We start from the raw sequence: 18,911 nt of genomic DNA, 5'->3' as shown, positions 1-18,911 counted from the left end.
GTAACTAGCCCTGGGTACGCTCTCATATTATTCCACACACTCCGGAGACGGGAGATAGCAGTGCAGGAAAGGAAGTCCCCATAAAAGCATGTGATTGCGAAGCTACTGGGAAGGGGGATCCGTCTTTGAGGCCTGGGGATTCTGCAGCAGGGGCAGAAGCCCGGGAAGCTGAATCAACATAGGGGTCTAAGGCATCATCCCCGAGACAAGGAGTGGTTTTCCTGACTCAGGCCTGAGTGTGCTGCGGGACCACGTTGGAGGTGGCTGGAGAGCGCGGGCTCTGCTCTCTTACTGTACAAGTGACGTCGGGCAGTTCTCTCTGTTCCTCAGTTCCCTCACGTCTAAAATGAAGAACCACTAGTACCTCCTTCACTAATGTGTGCAAAATGCTTGGCACAGTGCTTGGCATGGAGTTAAGTGCTCAGTACACATTGGCCATAATTATTATGATCCCTACAAGGGAGATGATACTGAAAATAATGTTTCCTAAAAATTAGAATATAATGGGCCTCCCATATACATTTCAGGGGTAGGGAAACAGCCTTTTGAGATCACTTACACGATGTGGGTAGGATGGACAAATCCTTCTCCACCTAAAACACTTTTTGGAAACTGTCATTATGTCCTTTCTTTATTTCTTTGGGAATAACTAATCCTCTTCAAGATTCATATTTTAATATGTAACACATAATTACAAAAGAAAGAACGAGGTTACATAAAATTAGTAAAATGGAGACTAGGAAAGGAAAAATCCACTCATAAACCCACCAAGAGAACTTAAACTGAAAGTCAGACAGTGCAAATAGGTAAAATATTTGTTTAAACAGTTGGTAAAAGAAAATGTTCAATTCAGTAGCTGTGAAAAACACAAATTTAAGGGGTGTGGGCATAAGAGAGAAATAGAAAGTCCACCTCTCAGAAAAAAGGGAGTAAATATTTAGTCAAGTCTCAGATAGTATTTCAGTAAACAGATATTTCAATGGAAAATTTCCAACCTGAGAGCAAATAATTTAAGATGGGTTTAAAATGAGAATGAAAGCTCTCCATTTCCCTGTCCCTGCCCAGACCTGTAACCCAGCCTCTGAGTCCTTGGAGCAGTTAGGCTCTTTCTTCCTCATCCCCCCAACTCCAACTGGAGACTATAATTTTCTTTCTAGCAGGAAACTGATACATACTAATGATGACAGCTGGATTCAGAAGAGGAAAAAGAATACAGGGGACAGAGAGTCCTTGTGGGTTTAAATCACTTTAAAACTCAAAACAAAACCCCCAGATTTGGAATTTTTAAAACCTAGTTAATGGCTAAGGAAACCTCAAATGATTGGGAAGTACTAAGATAAAAGTCTGAATCACACAAAACACATCATTATCTTAAGCTGTTCTAATCATTTTCTCTGCCTTTCCCCTTCACTGGTTTTCTCATTGTTTATGCCCCCAGCCCTTCAATGTTCTAGGACATTTTAGAGGTAGAAATAGCCTTCCAAGGTCACTTACAGAATAGTGTTTGAGAGGAGACAGGCAGATCCTCCTGCATCCAAAAAAGTTTCCCAGAAATTGACATTACTTCTTTTCTTTTAGAACAATTAATCTCCTTTAAGATTCATATTTAGATACAGTTACTGTTGAAATACATGTATATACACACACATGAATAAAACAGAATTATGTTATGTAAAATTGGTAAAATGGAAAATAAGAGGAAGAAATCCCCCTAAAATCACACCATGCTAAAACAACTATTTTCAGCATTGTACTGCCTTTAACTCTAGTCCTCCACTTTGGAACCCCCATCTCCCAAACTCTCAATGATGGTTATGACAATGCCCTGACATTCCATGAATGCATTTACAGTTACATTCTTTTTCCGTGGCAAAGGAACCTGGCTCCATTAAGGATCCTAAGACTCCTTTAAGGATGGGGGCACAGAAAATGTCACTCTGTCTTAAAAACCACGTGACCCTACCCTCTGTCTTATATCCTCCGATAATCTCTTTTGCCTACAGGGTCAAGTTCGAGCTCCTTAGACTTTGGACCATGCGGCTCTCCTTGACTGAGTTCCCGCCTCCCAGCCTCACTTCTAGTCACACCTCCTGTCCTTGAACCCAACACTGCAATCGCACTGTCCCAGTTCTTTGAAAGCTGTGCTGACGTGAGCGTCTGTGGCTGCAGACATGCTCCCTCCTCTGTCTATAATTACCCACCTGTCCTTTGCCCATCTGGTGAATTTCTACTCATCTTCAAAACTCTGCTCAACTACCTCCTCCTCTATGAAGGCTTCCTTGTCCTCCCAAGTAGAAACGACCTTTCATTCTTTAGTGCCTCCAATGTATCCCATACACACTTCCTTTATAGCATCTGTAATCCCTTTTTCGACCTACTTATAAGCCCCAAACATATCATGTGTCTCTCCAGATGTAGGTGCTTAACTTGTCTGACGTTAGCATGTCATGTCTGATGAACAACAAAAAAATAATGAACAATAACCACAAGATGATCCTTTTCTGGATCAGTCAGAGGGGCAGGAGCATCCCTAATCAAGTGGATTCCAAAGTGGATTCTTGACATTCCATGCCAGGTATGCTTCAGTGTTTTCCTAGGAAAGCAGGCATTTCTTCTTTCTTGAAAATGTTGAAGAACATGAGGAGAGTTGTAAATGTGAGGGATTGACCATAACTCTGCCAGGCTGCAGGAAACTGGATTAGATGCATAGTTTCCAGCCAGTGATAATTATAACGATGATAATAATATTAATGGTAGCTAAAATTTATTGAGCACTTATTCTGTGCCATACAAAGTACATTCTTTACATAGGACTTTACATGTGTTAGTTGACAACCACTCTAAGGTATAGATCCTATTATATCCCCAGTTACAATTGAGGAGAAGTGTCTCAAAGAGGTTAAATGACTTGCCTAAGGTCGCGAAAGCTAGTAAATGGCAGACCTGGGATTCAAACCTAGGGATCTAGCTTTAAAGCCTATGTAGTGTACTCCCTACTCTGAGCTCTGTGAGCTTTAGAGGTAGATAGATGTGTATTTACAAACATATACACATAATATATACATTTGATTTGAATTTGGAAAATGAATTTACGTGTGATTGATGCATGAGTTTAAATAAGATTTGTATCTTGATGACACCTGTTACTATTCTAAAAACTGAGGAAAATTCTGCATTTCAATCAATCAGTTAATAACAAATCCATTTAACGCAGGCCTACTACTTGCTTAGTTGGGGGACACAGGACCTAACCACGATCCATTCTTTCAAGGCATTTACAAGGTAAAACTGTCACGACAATACTTAGAAATCATACTGAAATCTACACATCCAGGTAAGTGATCACCTTGTTTGGTGATACACTTAGCTATTGCTCAAACTGCCTTTGGAAATAATTTATGAAACACACAAGAATCGATTTAACTATTTTAAGCTCACAGTTTACTTTTATCCTAAACAGTGCTATCTACCTTAACTGCCATTTTATTTGACATTTGGTTAGTTCTAAATATCTAATTCATCCTCAAAGGAGGAGAATTTGCTACCACTATTTGTGTGGATGTAGTATATGAATACATACAGTCATATAGAAGACACATACATATATATCCTGTGGTTTACGAGGGCAATTCCCAAAGGACTGGAAAAAATCAGTGCTTGTCCAATAGGAATATATGAGCCATATATGTAATTTTTGATTTTCTGATAGCCACATTTTAAAAAGAAACAGATGAAATTAATTTTAATAATACTTTTTTTTTTTTTTTTTTTTGCAGTATGCGGGCCTCTCACTGCTGTGGCCTCTCCTGTTGCGGAGCACAGGCTCCGGAGGCACAGGCTCAGCAGCCATGGCTCACGGGCCCAGCCGCTCCGCGGCATGTGGGATCCTCCCGGACCGGGGCACGAACATGTGTCCCCTGCATCGGCAGGCGGACTCTCAACCACTGCGCCACCAGGGAAACCCTAATGATACTTTTAATTTAAACAAATATATCAAAAATATTATCATCCCAATGTGTAATAAATGTAAAAATTATTGAGAAATTTAACCTTTTTTTCATACTAAGTCTTCAAAATTTGGTGTGTGTTTTATTCTTATAGAACACCTCAACTTCGATCAGCCACATCTCAGATGTTCAAGAGCCGCATGTGGTTAGTGACTGCCATACTGTAGAGTGCAGGATTAAATATTTAGAACTATAGCTGTCATGTTAGAAAAAGAGTAAAAGTGCCCCACTCCTTGCGTATCTTACTCTGAAAAGTAATGACTCTAAGAGGTATAATACATTGATGCAAGTGAAATACTGTTGAGTAATAAACAACAGCTTGTGATCACATTTAATTGGGGCACAAACGCTGAATAATGCAAGAGTTTGTGGAAAGGATGATTCCAAAAGGCCGAAGTCATCTTCATGGAGGAACCTAGCTCATCAGTAAAGGACAGGCAATTGGAGAAGAAAGAAGGGTATTTTACAACATTCAAGGGTTAAACCCTTCCAGACAAGGAATAATGGTACGAATACACCAAGAAACACTTAGTTCAGAAAAACCTAATGATTATAGTCAACCACACAACTATGATAGGAACCCAGTGAATGGATTTGTAAGTAGTGAGCCACTCTTTCACAGACAAGGCTCTTTAGACATTAAGCAGAGAAGTATTACTAAGCTACATGAAATTTTGAACTGAAATACAAAAATGGTAGAAACCCCACATGATTTACTTGGTAACACCTGATTCATAATCTCTTTATATAAAATCTCTGGGCCCCAGTTAACTCAAGTGTAAAATAAAGTGGACGCAACCCTGGGGTCCCTTATAGCTAGGGTGACCTGTGATTTATTGTGCAAACCTGGACACTTTCAAGAGTAAAAGGGGCACTATTAATAATTATGCTGGGGTAAGAGGTATAAACTAGAAGTGTTTCACAGCCATAAAACTATATGATCCTCTTCTACCAAAAGGATGCAACAGCTACCCCTATGCAGGGACGTGGAGCTGATCAAAGTCCAGGTGTGTTCTTATACCTCTGCATGGCTACAGGGGCCTTGTGGGCTGATATGCATTGATACGAGTGAGGCAGCTTCGCACCTCCCCCCCAAAGCATTTTAAATTGGCTTGAATTTGGGAACAGGGTTCCATATGGACAGAGCTGGACTCTGACAGCCTGAATATATTTACTGAAGACAACAAATCATTGACAGACTAAATGTAACAGAGGAAAGGCCTGGCCTGCTTGTACTCAAAATCTGACTTTGTAATTGTAGCCTCCTTTAGACAGGCCTAATCAATTAGAAGAGGCTGATTTTAACCAGTTGCAGGCTCATTACCCTGCATTCCAGTTTGTGTTGATGAAAATCAGTTTCAGTCTGTGGCCTGGAACTCATGTACAGCACTTCCTGAGGCCTCTTATATAAACACATCAAAACATTTTTTTATTTGGAGCTGCCCCTCTCCCTTTTAAGAAAACCACTTTGTGAATCATGATGAAAATAGAACAATTGCATGTGGATCTGGGGCCCATACCAGGAAATATACATGACACCAAGGAACACGTATAAAGTCAGAGCTCAAGGTAGCGAGGGGTGGATTTGAGATTGAGTCTCAAATATCCAGGCTCCAGCATCAAATGAGTCCACTAGGCTATCTCTACAAAATGGAACAGAATGAACTCTGAGTTATTGAAAATGATGACCTTTCAAAGAAAATGCATGAAATAGGAAAGAGCCAAGGTCTCAGAAATACAGAGGTATCTGAGTAGAGTCCAGACTCTTCCCTGAATGACCAAATAGAAAACAAACTTGCAACTGAACAAGGACAAGTTTCCTTGGGAAGCTTCTATGAGGAAACCGTATGATACTATGTTTAATTTTGATATGTGGTTAGTCCTGCAAAAGTAGAAGGTGGGGGAGTGCGTAGTAGAGCCGCTCAATACTCTACCTACATTTCAAAGACCTGTAATCATTCCAAAATATGATATAAATATGACTCATACCTGGCTGGTTGTCTTTTGAGGGTTTGTCAAGACAGCAAGTCAACAGGAAGAGAATATCAATATACACTGCTCTGGTCACCAAACATGGATTTTGCCTAGAAAAGTAAAGAACAGAAAATAAATTGATATTTTCTCTCTCTGAAGCCTGAGTCACAGAAAAGAGAAAATGGGTATTTTCTACGAGGCACGTCATGAGGCTCAGAGTTGTAATGAATGCTAAAAATGATGGACAGTCACCAATGGTGAGAACACACGAGCAAGTCAAGGAGAAAATGAAGTCCTAGTGCATATGGTGGAGGTTGGGGCTGTGAGTGTACGAAACAGAGAAAACTCTATGCTCTGGCTCCAAAGAAAATTAACTGAAAACAGACGACAACCAATATATGATCCCAGTTATTTGGAAACAAGGGGGTGGGGGGAATACGACACCATTTTCTGTTATCTTCCTCTGAACTGGACAAATTTAGGGCGAAAATCATTGGTTATGAATATCACTGATTTAGCATTTCGGAGGAGAATTGCACTCACATATGATAAACCATATTTACGGACTTAAAATAACCAGCTGAAAAAACAAACACGCGAAAAGCATTAACAAACGCTGCAACAGACATTCCTTTCCCGATAAATGAGATTTTTTTCTTTTTTCAATAAATGGAGCAGCTCTTTTTTACGCTTTGAACCACACGCTGGAAAAAGTAAGTGGGCTCCGATTTAGGGGGTCTAGATAAAAAAGAATGAAGACCTTCTTTTGAGTACAGCACCGAAAGTCCCCGGCTCTGAGCCTCAGTTCATATTGACCATGAAAAGGGCCCAAACCTCCTTGGTGCACTGAGAACTCAGGGCAAGCAGTAGAAACAGTAGGGACAGATCTGGGTTTGAATGCTGGCTTTGCCACTTAGTATCTCTGTGACCTGAATCAGATTCCTGAACGTGTACAACTGACACCCTAATCACCTCACCTCACGGTGAATCACTGTGAGCACTGATGTGGTACATTCCCTGCCCTGCTCCCCTGCCTCCGACCTACGATGAGGGAAGGGCACAAGTTCTGGTTAGTATATTTCCATCTGGCTTGATCCCTCAATCCATCCTTCTCACTCCCTGTAAATTAACAGTTTTACCATTTCCCTAAAGTTTATTCACACTCTGTCCTGAACTGCCCATATCCTAGGGATACGCATGATTTGCATGAAAAGCAAATCAGATACTTTTAAGTTAAAACTGTCTTGTTTCAAGGTCTCCCCATTGTTGACCTGCCTCACTTCTGTCCCACTGACTTGCTTCACCTACAGTATCTGCTTGCTCCCTGACATAACTACTAGTTTATGTGTATACCTCACATTTGGCCTAATTTCATACCTATGCCTGGCTATTTTAAAAAATTAGTTTTAAAAAACAGGTAACACATGCACATGGTATAAAAATAATTCAAACAGTACAAAAGGGTATGCAGTAAAAATAAAGTTCCTTTTCCATGCCCCCACCATCTGCCCACATGTTCTATTCCCCTGAGGCAACCGCTATTACTACTTTCTACAGTATACCCTGCCAGACACATTCTATTCATTTACAAGCATCTATCTATAGCTACCCACTTGTTTATTTTTATATAAGTAGTGGTTTACTACATACTAAGTTCTGAGTATTACTTTTTTTCCTGCTAATATATTTTAGATATATCATTCTATTAAAAACAGAGATTTGCCTTATTTAACTCTTTTTTTTTTTTTTTTTTTTTGCGGTACGCGGGCCTCTCACTGTTGTGGCCTCTCCCGTTGCGGAGCACAGGCTCCGGACACGCAGGCTCAGCGGCCACGGCTCACGGGCCCAGCCACTCTGCGGCATGTGGGATCTTCCCGGACCGGGGCACGAACCCGTGTCCCCTGCATCGGCAGGCGACTCTCATCCACTGCGCCACCAGGGAAGCCCTTGCCTTATTTGTTAAATGGTTGTGAACTGCTCCATTTCATGGATGCACCTGTCCCCTACTGAAATAATTCAGATTGTTAAAGATACTTTGCTGAAAACAATGCTGCAATAAAGATATATGTACATGAGTTTTATGCATATGAATGAGTACTCAAAAGAGAAATCCCTAAAAGCTGAATTGCTGGATCAAGATATTTGCACATTTAAAATTTTGCTTGATTTTGATAAGATGCTCACCAAAGAGACTGTACCTATTTATACTTTCACCAACAGTGTGTAAGAATCCCACCCACCAACAACCTGACCAACACAGTAATTAAACTTTTAGACCTTTGCCAAGCTAAGTGAAAAATAGTATCTCATTGTTTTAAGTCACAATTATTTTATTATAAGTGAGGTTAACCATCCCTTCATATGCTTCTCATATGAATTTCCTTTTCTGTGAACTGTAATCAAATCTCCTGTCCATTATGTTATTGGTCTTTTCCTTATTGATTTGTAGGAGCTCTTTGTATATTAAGGAAATCTGCCCTTTGTCACATGTGTTGCAAATATGTTTTTGCAGTTTATCATGTCTTTTAACTTTATTTATATTTTTTTGCAATTCAAAAATGTTTAGTTTTATGCAGTCAAATATATTAATATTTTTATCTATGCCTTCTGGATTTTATGTCATGCTAACACTCTAACCCTTCTCCAAGATAAATATAGATGTACATTTTTAAATTTTCCCATATTTTCTTCTAGTACTTTACAGTTCCTTTTTTTGTTCTTGTTAACATTTTGATCTATTTGGAATTCCCCCTCCCCAAATGTTACCCCTATCTTTTGTCTCTATCCAATTTTCCCCAGGTCAGTCCATAACTTGACCTGTGAAGTTGAAAAGCCCACAGTCTATGAAAACTTCTTTAATGATATTTCCAGTTCTGGCATTTCCACTGTTTAACAGGTGGGATATCCTCCCCTCCCCGCAGAGAAATGGTCACTCAAGAAAGAAAGCAAGAAAACCTAATGCCAGGGGTTAATGAATTATCAGACATGAAGCACAGGGCTGAATAATAAATGGTCTGCAGATAGCAGGTGGAAGGCCTCCTGAGCATCCAGCTTTGAGCTAGGTGCTGGGAAGAGATGCACATGAAATGATTTCTGACCTCGGAGAGTTTTGTCTCATTATGGAGACAGAAACAAAGACAAACTTCAGGACAGGATGTAAGGAGTTAAGGGAAAGAGCATATTAGGGTGGACTGGAGACATGGAAATGGGTTTATGAAGATGTAATTCCAACTGGACTGTGAACGATGGGAAGAATTTAGATAGACAAAGTTGACAAGGAAGGGGATTTTGAGAGGGGGCAATAGATGTAGGAAGAAATGAGTTTGGCTTGTCCAGGGACCTGGAGAGACCAGTCTGGGAAGACAGAGAATGTATTGAGAAGGTGGAAACAAGAGTGAGGCAAGCCAGGCTTTCAGGAGATGGGATACTCCGTGCTAACTGGTGCTCCTCGGTGTGCTCCTTGCTCCATTTGGCCTCATAGAGTCATAGCTTCTCACCCTAGATGTTTTTCTGCTGGTGAAGCCATACGGAACCATCAAGGGAAGTTTTTGGGAAACTGGTTTGACTTTCAAGTGTGGAGGAACTCAGGGGCCTCCCCTCCTACCCCTGACCCTACAGGGTTTCAAGCCTACTTTCCATGAGATTTTTAGCTAGGTTAATATATATTTTTTTAATTTCTAAATGAATAGGGAGGAAAGGCTGGCAATCTTTAAAGCCCCCTGCCAGGCTGAAGTGTTCTGCATCTTCTCTTTTTTTTTTTTTTTTTTTTTTGCGGTACGCGGGCCGCTCACTGTTGTGGCCTCTCCCATTGTGGAGCACAGGCTCCAGACGCGCAGGCTCAGTGGCCATGGCTCACGGGCCCAGCCGCTTCGCGGCATGTGGGATCTTCCCGGACCGGGGCACAAACCTGTGTCCCCTGCACCGGCAGGCGGACTCTCAACCACTGCGCCACCAGGGAAGCCCTGCATCTTCTCTTGACCTGGCACAGGCTGCCGACCTTGCAGGCCTCCTGGGACACCGCAGGGACCACTCTGACTGCTCCCATAACTGTGAGGCTCTAGGCCAAGTCTAACGTAGCCTAACGAGATCATGGGAGGCTCCCTCAAAGGCTGCTGCTCTTGATTCCAGGAAACAGAGAGGATTTGGGGCTACAAAGGAGTCCCATCCATGGCTTCTCCTTTGAGACTGACTCGGAGAGAAATTCTGGCCTGGAGTCCACTGTTCGAGGCTCCACCCTCGAGGACAGCCACAGCCTCAGCCTCAGAACATCGCCGTCTGGAATCAGAGTTGGGCTTCACTCTGAACTGGCTTCTAAGTCAGGAAAATAATTTTTTTTTCTCTCCCTATTACTTGATGTTTGTTCTGACTTGGAAATGGTACGCTGTGAGTTCAGGGTGAGCCAGAGGTTTGTTCTCGGTCTGTCAAGCCACTTTGATGATGGGAATAAAATCCTGGGAAAGAGCAAGCCAGCTGGACAGGAAACCAAGCCACAGGGTTTTGGTGGGTTTGGGGATTTTTTTCTTTCCCCAAATGGAAAAATCCTGGCATAGGGCATGGTATAATAAAGATTTAGAGTGTTCGAAAAAAGTCAGGAGCGGTCAGGGTCTAACAGATGGGCTGAAAAACAGCATAATAGTGGTTTTAGAAGGAGTAGCAGGAATCAGGTACTACGAGGACTAAGTTTACATATATAAAATGAAATGAAGGGCTTGTTAAAATTCTTTCTTCCACTCTTTTTATCATTTGTCCCTTGACAAACACCCACCTGAGAACCTGATCTCTGAACTTCATTAAACCTCCTGCCCTCTCTCCTGGAAGTTGGGAGAGGCAGAAGGCAGGGCCGAGACAGGAAGGCTTCCCAGACTCATCCACAATGGCCCTAGTGTCTAGAGGACAGCAGGAGCTCTTGGGAAGTCTGTGATAAATTATTCACTTCTCCTGTCCCTTCCGGAATTCCAGTGGCTGCAGAGCTTTTTAACTGCAGCCCATTCATTCAGAAAACATTTACTAAGAGGAAACTGAGAGCCAGGAATAGTGCCAGGGTATGGAAATATGAAGATGAAATGCTTCAGTGACACAGTCACTGCCCTCAAGGAACTTAGAGTCCTGAATAATGTTTTTCAAACTGTAGGTTATGACCCATTTTGTTAGTTATGAAATAAACTAGTAGGTGGTGACCAGCATAAGAGAAAGAAAGGAAGGAAGAAGAAGAGGGGGATGGAGGAGGAAGGAGAGAGCTAGCTAGGGAAGGGAAGGAGGGAGAGATGAAGAAAATATAATCCCAGTACAATAAAGTAGTCAGGGTAAGCATCATTCCCTTAAATTGTTTGTTATACACAGGATTTCTATAAAATCCTTGCCCAGAAAGAATTTTTAATAAATTATCTTTGATATGGTATAATTTGTAAAATGTAATAATTTTAAGTAAAAATATTGATTGATTTAGTCTAACTCCTTTCTTTTTCTTTTCCAGGTTATAAGTCACCCTCTATTATACTGAATGGTATCAGTGGGGTATGCTTGATATCCAAAATGATGGTGGATATGTCGAATGCTAACATTCCCAAAATTGAATACTCGAATAAATCTTGAGTAAATTCTCTGTCTGTTGCATTTTTTTTTTTGCAGACTGTTCATATGTTACATAGACAGTAAAATATCAAACTATACAAGATTTCATAGGTGTGTGTATATATGTATATATATGTGTATATATACACACATATACACACACACACACAGTACAAAGTCATCTGTAAAATGTATTTCTTGTTGTGAGTGGCTGTCAGAAAACCTTGAAAGCCACTAGTTTAGTGACAGAAACACACAACCAATCATATGGTATGATGGGTGCCCAAAGGAAGGGTTGACAGAGTGAAATTTAAGGATGGGGAAGGGGGAAATGCCTAGGTGAGTCCAGAAGTGCCTTGGCAAAGCTGGAGGATGAGGGGGAGTCTGGGAGACAGACCGTGGACAGAATGACCCCAGCAGAGGAAGCACCATGTCCAAAGATGACAGCATGTGACATGTTTGAAGAATAACAAGAAGTGCAAAGAGGATGTGGAAGGGGAGGGACAGCAGGAAACGACAGTGGATGGGTGACACGCCCCAAATGGGAGTGCTGAGGAGTGACCTTTAAGAGCTCCAAAAGCTCCAAAGGGTTGAAGCTCTAGTGGCACCCCATCGATCCAAGTCATGCTGGAAGGCTGGGATCCCTGCTCATTAGCATGAAGCCTTGGTGGGTTCCCTGGAAGAAACAGTTCACTTTGGACATACAAAACTCTTCCAGAAGAATTCACTGCCATACTCAGTGGGCTGAAAACAGCTGTTCTGGCTTTAGGCCACTAGCGTTTGTTAAGGTCTCTAAGTCCGGAGACCACATCTGGACTTCAACAGAGTCAGGGTCTAAGGTCACTCCAGTCTCCAGGGAATTACTCCCACAGAAACCTGATTAGACTCATGGCTTAACTTTATGAATCTAGAAACCTTTACTAAGCACCATGGGGGACATCCTACTTGGAACAGAAATGGAGGGAGGGGATAAGGTTCTGGCCTTGAAGAGCTTATGGCTGCGCGCGTGTGCGCGCGTGCATGTGTGTGTGTGTGGGGGGTATGTGGAGAAAAACAAAACACACAAAAAACAGTTTTAGAGAATGTCATGGAGGAGGGGTCTGGAGACATGGAAGGATTTGGCTAGTGAATGGAAAGAAGGAATTCCAGGCAGGAGAGTTCACTGGAGCAAAGATACAAAGGTGGGAACATGCTTGCCACATGCCGGGAAGAATGAAGACCAGAAAATGAAATAGGTGCAGCTGGCCAGCTTGATGGCTTAGAATGACTCTGGGTCACAGCCCATTGTGGGCTCTTCCTCTAATCTGGGCTCCTACGTGGGCTCACTCCTACACAGGTCACTTCTGGTCTCCACCGCAATGAGTACAAAGCACGAGCAGCCTCTCACTGTGGAGCCAGCAGTGGAGTTAATGAAGCAATATCCCGGGGACCACCACCGGGCCTGAAATAGGCTGGAAAGAAGAAAACCCGAAAAAAGAGAGGGAAAGTAGGTGAGAAGGCAGGTGAGAAGCCAGGCCGGGGGCTGGGGGAGAAGAGAAGGTAAAGAGAGCGGAAAAGTAGTAGAAGAGGGAGGAGGGAAATAGTCTATAACGTGTTCCCACGCCCTGCCACGGCCCCCCACTGGACACATGTCTAGCCACGCCGTGTCCTGTATTTAAAACTCACTTCAAAGCCTGTCCTCTAGGAAACCTTCCCTGACTAACCATTAGAGAACAGCCTCTGAGGACAGTCTGAATGGCTGACCTGACGGGCTATTTTTTTGACCTTCCTCTGGTCTCCCAGAGATCCCGCTGGCCATCTTTGTAGTCCTCGGCAGTTTGAGACTCTGCGACAGGGCAGCCGTCTGCAGACCAGACGCCGCCTCTCCCTACATTTGGTTTTAAAAGGAAGAGCTGCTGTGGTTAGGAGGCAGGAGGTACTTCTCTGAGGCAGGCTACATTAAGTCATATAAATGTGGAAGTGTAAATTAAATAAAAAGAACCCCTCTCTCCCTTCTGACTTCCATTTTCACCACAGCCCCCAGCCAAGCAAACATCATACGGCATTCCTGGAGAAACAATAAGGGATTTGTTTAAACCAAGATGCCAAACGGTCATGAATTGCAGAATATATATTTTTAAACAAGTTATTTTCCCCCGCTGTAACATCCAGAATTCAGATCTGCATGAGGGGCAGCTGGCAGCAGCACGCAGGCCCCGACTGGCTACCCGGGACTGCTCATTTACCTTGCCCTCCCCTGGGGGAGGGGAGGCGGGTGACGGCAGAGCTGCTTTTTTATGGTTATGTTCCAACTTCCATCCAGCCATTCTTGGTCTGGAGTTTTGCAAGTGTTTATACTCACACCCACATGTATAAGCTGCCCCAGAGCCCTCCTACTTGGATTTTCCTTTTAAAGTGAAGCCATCTTCGTGCCCTGCTCTGGTGGTTGACCAATTCGTAAGGAATTCTTACCAAGTCGTCATGCACAGAGCAAGAGACCATGAGCTGTCAGTCTGTCCAGAAAGGGACCAAATGTCCAGCCATGTGCTACAGAGCACATGGGGCCGCCCCCGGAAAGGCTGATTTTATCCCTGGGGGACGGAATCTGAAAACAGGGGGCCATAATCACTTTACCAAGGTTCTGGGTCGGCACTCTGCAAAGGCCCAGGCAGTCTGCACAAGGCCCTGGGGCATTTCTTAGGTCAAGGTCGAAGCCACAGCCGCCTCTGCTTCCCTGGGAGTGCCGCTGCTCAAGAGGAACCCCACAAGCTCAATGCCAAGGCTTTGCCTTTCCCTCCATGAAAGCTCACCTGCCTTTTCAGAGGACTCCCAGGGAGCCTCCCACACCCCCAGAGGCCCTCATATTTTTCCATCTTTCTATTAGGCATCTTTTTCTCATTAATGTACTAACACTCAAGTTATGTGTACAGAATGAGGAAAAAGGGACCTTGTGTGGGGCTTGGGATTTGTTCAAAGCCTGAAGAAACCGTTTTAGAGGGTGTATGTTTTTTATTCCTTTTATGAGAGATGCATGTTTCCCCCCTTCTGTGACTTGTTTAAAAGTAAAGTTTAATATGCTGCCAGAGGAATTGCTGGTTAATAACTTAATAAGCAATGTGCTAGGAATTATGGGAGAAAAGTATTATCCAAGAAAACTTTTATTGTACAGTTTGGGGCTTGGAGGATATATAGCTTTGGTTATTATATAAAATGCTAACAGAAGTCCCCTTTCTTTTCAGTCTTACTTTCTCCCTAGAATTATTAAAAAAGGATATATTAAGTGAGGTGAATGAACACTTCTACAAGCTGCGTGAGAAGTCTGCATGTAGATCACAGGTGGGAATTTCCAACAGTACAGTCAGAACTCTGTTAATGTGAACCTGGCAAAGCACACACTTGGAAATTAGTCTTGGCAATAATAATAATATCAACGGCATTTTATTAAAAGTTTTATCTTCGGGCTTCCCTGGTGGCGCAGTGGTTGAGAGTCCGCCTGCCGATGCAGGGGACACGGGTTCGTGCCCCGGTCCGGGAGGATCCCACATGCCGCAGAGCAGCTGGGCCCGTGAGCCATGGCCGCTGAGCCTGCGCGTCCGGAGCCTGTGCTCCGCAACGGGAGAGGCCACGACAGTGAGAGGCCCGCGTACGGCAAAAAAAGAAAAAAAAAAAAAGTTTTATCTTCGAAAAATATTTTATCTTTAAAAGATTCTTAAGAGAGAAGAAAAGTAGGCGTTATTATTCTCATTTTTATAAATCAACAAGGTAGCTCATATAGCTCAAGTGACCTATCCAAGATTGGGGCAAAAACCAAGAATAGAACCAAGGTTTTCTAGACAAATTGTATCCGTGTGTCCCAAACACAATCAGATGAAAAGTGAGACCCTGTGCCAAACAATTAGGGTATCTCGGTTTGAAGCCACGCACTCTGGTGCTGTGTCCTGGTCAGCAGTGCGGCGAAGAGCAAGGCTCTGAGCACAGCTGCTTCAACATGGCTGATGACGCAGACAAAGACTTAGCTATCTGACAATAAATATTCCCTATATTTGCTTAGCTCTTTTGTACCTGCATACCCATTACTCACCATGTCCTTCCCCACCCTCACCTATTGCACATTTTGGAGCTTCCAACTTTACAGACAAAAACTGAAGCCCAAAGAAGTTCGAGGCCACACATCACTGGTTAGTAGTTGAGCAGGTGCCAGAACCCAGACCTACTACCCACGAGTGCACCCTGCCTCCCTCAACCTCAGGGAGGTGCGTTCACAGCTAGAGGCTTTTCCACTCACCCAGTGCCTCTCCAAGTGACCCTCCCTGTGGTCACCCAGGAACACAGGGCCTTTGGGCTGGTGAGGGTCCCTTCCGGCTCAAGGGGGAATAAGCTCCCGAACGTGCGTGGGAAGCTATTTCCAGAGGCCTGCAGGACAGTCCAGTCGCTGAGGAAGCCTGGGCATCACTGGCAGCTGAGGGGAAGGACGACAATGAGGCTTCGGAGGGTCTCTCTCAAGTCCGCCCCCTTGGGCCATTCACGTGAGACCTGCCCACGTGTTCCACAAGCCTTCCTAGGGTCAGCCCGAAGCTGGCCACAGAGGACAAACGCACCAAGGCTAAGTCAGCTCAGTATGAGGACAGAGAAGCAGGAAGTCAAGTGAGGCCTCAACAAGTGCTCCCGCCAGGTCTGTGTGCTGCCTGAAAGCCTGCCCCCAAGTTACTGACTTGAGTTAAAGGCATTGCCTCCAGAAGATCACTACCGAAAAACAGTTGTACTACCCAGAAGAATTAACTTATTTACACATTAGCACTTGGTAACATGTGAGCATGATTTGTTGGTCATACCAAGTGGCAGTCAGCCAGCTGAGATTGGATTTCTGAGGAAAGGGGAATCTAGAATAGCAAAGTTTTGATGGCAATAAGGTCTAGTGCATGGTGCCCTATCCAAGGAGGGCAGCTCAAGGGCCTGGGGTTGTGGTATTTTCTGTGAGGATGATCAGGCTGCAGCAGAGGAAGCGAGAGAATCAAGAGGCAGGAAACAAATTTGCTATTTCTTGAGTACATCCCTAATTTGGGCTATCTTCGGAGCCAGACACATCTGTCAAGTAGGAAGAAGTCACTTGCCCCCTTGTGTCTATTTTCCTGTCTACAGATAGTGGTTTGGATTAGATCCCTGTTTTGAAATAGGGAGTCAGGGTGCTCTCTGGAGTCCCTTTTGGGGCTCCCAATGGCTGAGAAGCTATGTGGGTGGGCCTCCAGGCCCCCATCTCAACTTGCAACGTATTTGCCATCTCTATTATCTTGAACATCTTGAACTTCCACTTAAGCTTCTGTTTGAAGAAAGGATTCCACTGGATTAGATGATCTCTAAATTCCCTTTCCTGCTATAAACGCTGTGGTTCTACGGTCTTCTTAGCAATGTTGAACAGACAATAGCCATGAAGTCTAAAATGCACACAAGCAGCATCTCTATTCCCAACACTAGCTGCCCAGGCAGGCCACAGGGGCCTCCAAGTGCCAGACAGAGCTGGTGGATTGCTACTAGGGAGCTTTTGTTAACCTCCCCGAGGGGCTGGAGGTTTTGTCGATCACTGAGAGAGGCTGGAAAGATTTAACACACCCCTCAGTGTATCTCATGAGCATGGAGACAGCAGCCTATTTACCAGTGTAAGCCTGAGCTTACTGACTTCCTCTTAACTCTTGGATCAGATCCAAATTCCTCTGGCTGACATTTAAGGCCTGCCACAACTGGTCTCTTATCAAATCTTGCACTGCTCTCCAAACACACCACGTCTTCTCCAGCTCTAATCCCCCACTGGCCCACATGCAAATGCCTTCTCCAACAGTGTGCCACTGTACGTACTGTCCACCATCTTGATATGCTCTTTTCTCACCACTTTTGGCGTTTCCAAATCACACCCATGCTCTAAGACCCTGCTCAAATACCTAACTCCCCTAGAAAGCCTTCCCTGGCTATCCCAGTCCACATTCTTTTTTGAATTCGTATATTTATTATATGTACTACAGAGTTAGGATTCTACATGAATGTCATTGTTGGTTGTTTCACATGGATAAGCTCTTTTCAACTAGACTGGATCATAGCTAAACTTTGACAATAATAGAGACTTAATTATATATGCCTAGGTGGTCCCCATGATGCTGAGCACTGTACTAGGATTCCTTCCTTTGTACTTGGGCAATGAGACCTTCACAACTTACTTAGCAACATAGGCTCTATACCACTATAACTTCACTTATTCTCCAATCTGTGAAAATTAACCTTATCTAACAATTAAATCTCACCTAGTCTTTAAAGACTTCTCCCTTCTCCAAGACATCCTTGACATTCCAACCCCCACTAGCTGGCTCCTGTGATACAGTCTGACCTCATTCCAGCACTTACTAAATTCTTACTTCTTTACAGTTACTTAAATCCACACCTGTCTTATTCACTTGGTTTCTGAAATAGGGACAATATCATTCATCTCTATATTCCCCACTGTGCCTATGACACTGCTTTGTACTGTCTGTGAATCTGAATTGGCTTGGATTCATTGCGAATGGCTCAGTGCAGGTAACCAACGTGTTGATTTACCCAAAAGATGAAGCATGTCACATGCTAAGAAAAAAAAAAAATAACCCACTATATTAGAGTTTTACATAATACTGTGAAAATGTGTTGAGGCCATTTAAAGCCTGCATCCCTTGCAAGCCGGGCAATGACAACACTGCCCAAATCTTCCAACAACAATACCCCAGGAAGCCAACAGCTACAAGTGGAGCAAGACAGATATTTCTGAGCCCTTTATCAAACTAATTACTACCTCTAGGTTAGGTCTGCAGATTTCTATATTTAAAAGTAGAAAGTTGGGGGCTGAATTCTTGATGTGCACTTGCATAAACAAACTATCTTTATTTCTCACCGCAATATGAAGAAGCTTTGATCTTGGGCAACTTATTCAAAGGCACAGTTTAATATACTGATCATTTCTGACTGCTTTTACCTGACTAGTTTCCATAAGCTTGGTCTGTCAACAAGAAGTATATCCTATATTCTCAAGCTTCACTTCTTAAACAGCTTATTCTTTTAAGACGTAACATATTTTTAAACGGAATAGCCAATGAAGAAAATGCTTTGCACCTTGTCCATTGCTTTGGGTTGAAATGTGCTAACTTAATGTCTCTCTCTGTTTTTAAAAATACAAACAGGATCTCATCCCCGAGATATCATGACCTTGAACATTCCTGAGAAGTCTGAAAGGGAAGTGAACAAATGTCAACAAGCTTGGGTCTAAAATACACCAACTTCATTTCTCTCATCATTCAAATATGTGTGAGGCTCAAAGAGACTTTGAATAGGCTGAGCTGGGGGATTAAAGAGGGGTCCTGATGA

The 18,911-nt window shown here is 43.2% G+C and overlaps 1 protein-coding gene across 10 annotated transcripts in view; it reads right to left on the bottom strand.

Moving 5' to 3' along the window:
- Nucleotides 1-18,911, bottom strand: part of THADA (THADA armadillo repeat containing) — a 313,009-nt gene that overhangs the window by 73,606 nt on the left and 220,492 nt on the right. For all 10 annotated transcript variants that reach the window (XR_003794967.1, XR_003794966.1, XR_003794968.1 and 7 more), the window contains one exon: nucleotides 5,997-6,091. Coding sequence is in view for 7 of the 10 variants with exons in the window: in XM_029232473.1 (XP_029088306.1) it covers nucleotides 5,997-6,091 (95 nt within the window). In the remaining 3 variants the exon portion in view is untranslated. The remainder of the gene's footprint in view (nucleotides 1-5,996; nucleotides 6,092-18,911) is intronic.

The sequence above is a fragment of the Monodon monoceros genome, unplaced genomic scaffold (assembly GCF_005190385.1).
Source record: "Monodon monoceros isolate NGI ecotype Baffin Bay Population unplaced genomic scaffold, NGI_Narwhal_1 Super_Scaffold_19, whole genome shotgun sequence".
Taxonomy (NCBI): domain Eukaryota; kingdom Metazoa; phylum Chordata; class Mammalia; order Artiodactyla; family Monodontidae; genus Monodon; species Monodon monoceros.
Note: the sequence above shows the minus strand (reverse complement) of the source record. Positions and strands in the feature narration are given on the sequence as shown.